Genomic DNA, 3,590 nt, shown 5'->3' on the forward strand with positions numbered 1-3,590 from the left:
ATCCAGTAACAAGCTGAGGTTGAGTGGTGTTTTTGAAGCGTTTTCAGGTGTTGAAGGAAAGGCTTTGTGTGAAGGCAATTCCGTCACGTGTAACACCTTAGTAATAGCCTACATGTACCTTAGCTACACAACAAAGAACACAATGGACTGCTGTTTTATGAAATAACTAAATTTTCCAGGAAATGTATAATTATTGGGAATAATTATTGGCATTGGGAACTGAATGTTCAACACTGAAGCTGTCATAATGTTTGCACTGTGAATAAATACAATAAAAGGGGGGGGGGTTAAATAATAATTACATTAAATATGGACACAAAAAATATTTTCTTAATGTTGTCCCATTTCCACCAGTAGTCTGCATGGCTGAGGTGCTGACATAACCTACATATTATGAAGTATGACCTCATTCTTTCAATGACTGATTTTTCATTCCATCGGTATGTTTTTTTTGCTTACACAAAACATCACCAGTGCTATTCAAATCTGCAAGTTCTTCCAAAACAAAGTAACCAAAAATCAACACATCCACTCTGTTTTGAGGGCAGCGGTTTGATTTAAGGAGAGACTAGAGACAACAAAGGAGGGAGTGTATTTCAGGCAAACCGGGTCTCTTCGCAAGGCACCGCCCATTTCCACAACGTCCAGCCAATCAGGTCTCGGATATGCAAATGTGCGAGCGGCACTGCACCGTCCCTGCCCTGCAGTGTTGCCATGTCGGCTTATTATAAGCCACTTTGGGCTTGTTTTTCTGTAAAGTTGCTGCGGGTTGCGGGTTTTTGGGCTTGTTTCTAAAGTGTTGTTGCTTATTTGGGCTTGTTTCCTAATGTTGTTTAAACCAGTGGTTCTCAAACATTTGCATGCCAAATTAATATTTATTTGTGCCAGTACTACAAGATTTGTGTTTCAAAAATATTCCACATTTTTCAAAATGTCAAGATTTTTTTGAAAATAGACAATATAATATTTTTAAAGGGCGAAGGGCTTGCTTCTTTTGTGCTTGTTTTCATAGACCTGGTTGCTTATTTCTCTCACAAAACCTGGCAACCCTGTCCCTGCCCTGGCCGGTGACGTCATTCGCACATATCCCCCCCAGTAGTGTGTTGTCTGGCTTTGCAGCAGCAAGTCAGACAGAAAACAGAAAAGAGCTGAGTGAGCCGAGCCGAGCCGGGGAGGGGCGCTGTGTGTGAAGGAATACTGTCTGCCACCGCCTGCCGGCATTCCAGCTGCTCTGGAATAACGCATTGTGTCTCCGTCCGTCCGTACGACACACATCTTTGGGGGATCGGATACGAGATCAGAGATCCCTTTTCGGGGAAGAAGGCTGGATTTCTTCTTGCACTGATTTCGGCGAGCGACAGATAAAAAGCACTGATTTGCACCAGTGGCTTGAAACCAACCGGGTCCCGGTCGGTGCCCCCCCTTTTCCCTCATCACTCCTTCTTTCTTTACCCTCCTTCCGCATTTTCCCCCCTTTGTCTCTGATCTGATCTTCCCAGATCCTAACAGACTAGACTGCAAAAGTCGCAAAGATGCCCAGCTCGCTTTTCGCTGACATGGAGCGGAGCGGCGGCCACGGCCAGCACCCTGGAGGAGACCAGGCGTTGGATGACCAGAGAGCGCTGCAGATCGCTCTGGACCAGCTCTCTTTGCTGGGCTTGGACAACGACGAGAACAACCCCCTGTACGACAACGAGCCCGGCAGGAAGAAGAGCGTCAACATGACCGAGTGCGTACCGGTTCCCAGCTCCGAGCATGTCGCTGAGATCGTGGGCCGACAAGGTGCGTTATTTTTTAAGACACTTTTCATTGTTTTGTCTCAGCAGCAGGGTTGCCACGTCTGCTTATTATAAGCGACTTTGGGCTTGTTTTCCCTGTAAAGTTGCATGTAAATATTGGTAGTTTGCGGGTTGCGTTTTTTGGTACTTGTTTTAAAGGTTAGATGCTTATTTTGGGCTTGCTGTGTAATGCTGTTTAAACCAGTGGTTCTCAAACATTTTCATGTCAAGGACCCTAAAATTAATATGTAGGCTAGTTGTCTGCAGACCTCCATCTGATTATTTTTTTTGCCAGGGACATACAAGATTTGTGTTGCTAAAATGTAATATTCCAATTTTTTCACATTTTCTTCATTTTTTTAAAATAGTAGATCTACAAGCTCACACAATATAGGCTTAAAGTGCACGTGTGTTTAGTCTCTTCTTTTGGGCTTGTTTTCATAGACCTGGTTGCTTATTTCTCTCGCACAATCTGGCAACAACACTGCTCAGCAGGGCTTCAGTCACAGTGTTGCAGTTGTGTTGGCAGCTGAGCGGCCACAGCTGTAGGGCGGCAGTGGTGCCTGGTTACATGATGCCAGTTCTTTCCCCTCCCTGCAACACTGCCGTTGTATCCTCTGCCCAGCGAGAAAAAAAAAACCCCACATAGCTCCCATCCCGTTCTGATAGGGGCAAGTTGTGACATTGTTGTAGGGCAATACAAAACAACTTAAAGGTTTTTTTTCCTCCACTCCCTTTGTCGGGTTATATCACTGTCCCACTTTACTGGCTCTGCTCTGCCAGCGACGGCAACGATTTCATTGCGTCTGGACAGATTCCTCAACTGTTCCAAATGTTATGATATAGCTATGTGCGCACAGGGAGGGCGTTGGAATACAACTTTATGCACCGATGTCAGGACATAAGGTGATAAAGTAGCCTTTACCCCACATGCCATAATCCTCTTAGAATCTAACAGATGAAACTGTTTAAGATTAATGCTTCTACATGAACATTAATAGGGATTTGTGGATCTGGCTGTCCCCTTTTGTGCTATTTTTGACATGAGCCACTGCTGTATGTTGATGGTAGTAGAACATGTGGTTTGAATTTATTCTTCTCTAAAAAGGGTGGGTTCCCCCTTTATTTCAGAGTCCACTGGCTCTTGGAGGAAAATAATAAACAACTGCCAGCTGTTTTGAGTTGCACATAAGTAATGATTTAACCCCTTGAATGTTTTGACCCACTATTATTGTTGGTCATGTCCTCATGTTCACCTTGTGTTCTTGCCTCAGGTTGCAAGATCAAAGCCCTGCGAGCGAAGACCAACACCTACATTAAGACCCCGGTGCGTGGAGAGGAGCCTGTCTTTGTTGTGACCGGCCGGAGGGAGGATGTCGCCATGGCACGGAGAGAGATCATCTCTGCAGCCGAGCACTTCTCTATGATCCGAGCATCCAGAAACAAAAACACCAGTGTGAATGGGAGTGGCACCCCTGTCCCCGGACCCCCCAACCTGCCCGGACAGACCACCATACAGGTGCGGGTGCCTTACCGCGTTGTGGGGTTGGTCGTGGGCCCCAAGGGGGCCACCATCAAACGCATACAACAACAGACCCACACGTACATTGTAACACCTAGCCGGGACAAGGAGCCTGTGTTCGAGGTGACAGGGATGCCGGAGAATGTGGACCGCGCCCGAGAGGAAATTGAGGCACACATCGCCATGAGGACGGGGGGCATAATTGAGCTCCAAGACGAGAACGACTTCCACGCCAATGGAACAGACGTGGGGTTCGACATTCATGGGCACGCCACCCTGTGGTCCAAGCC

At 46.6% G+C, this 3,590-nt stretch overlaps 1 protein-coding gene across 1 annotated transcript in view; it reads left to right on the plus strand.

Annotated features, from left to right (window-relative positions):
• Positions 1-1,131: 1,131 nt before the first annotated feature.
• The window catches only part of mex3b (mex-3 RNA binding family member B), a 4,683-nt gene continuing 2,224 nt past the window's right edge, over positions 1,132-3,590 (plus strand). The window contains exons 1-2 of the mRNA XM_080436593.1: positions 1,132-1,782; positions 3,053-3,590. The exon at positions 3,053-3,590 is cut by the window's right edge and continues 2,224 nt beyond it. Of these exons, the coding sequence (XP_080292719.1) occupies positions 1,533-1,782; positions 3,053-3,590 (788 nt within the window). The 5' untranslated portion in view covers positions 1,132-1,532. The remainder of the gene's footprint in view (positions 1,783-3,052) is intronic.

The sequence above is a fragment of the Gymnoscopelus braueri genome, assembly GCF_963280865.1.
Source record: "Gymnoscopelus braueri genome assembly, chromosome: 1".
NCBI lineage: Eukaryota > Metazoa > Chordata > Actinopteri > Myctophiformes > Myctophidae > Gymnoscopelus > Gymnoscopelus braueri.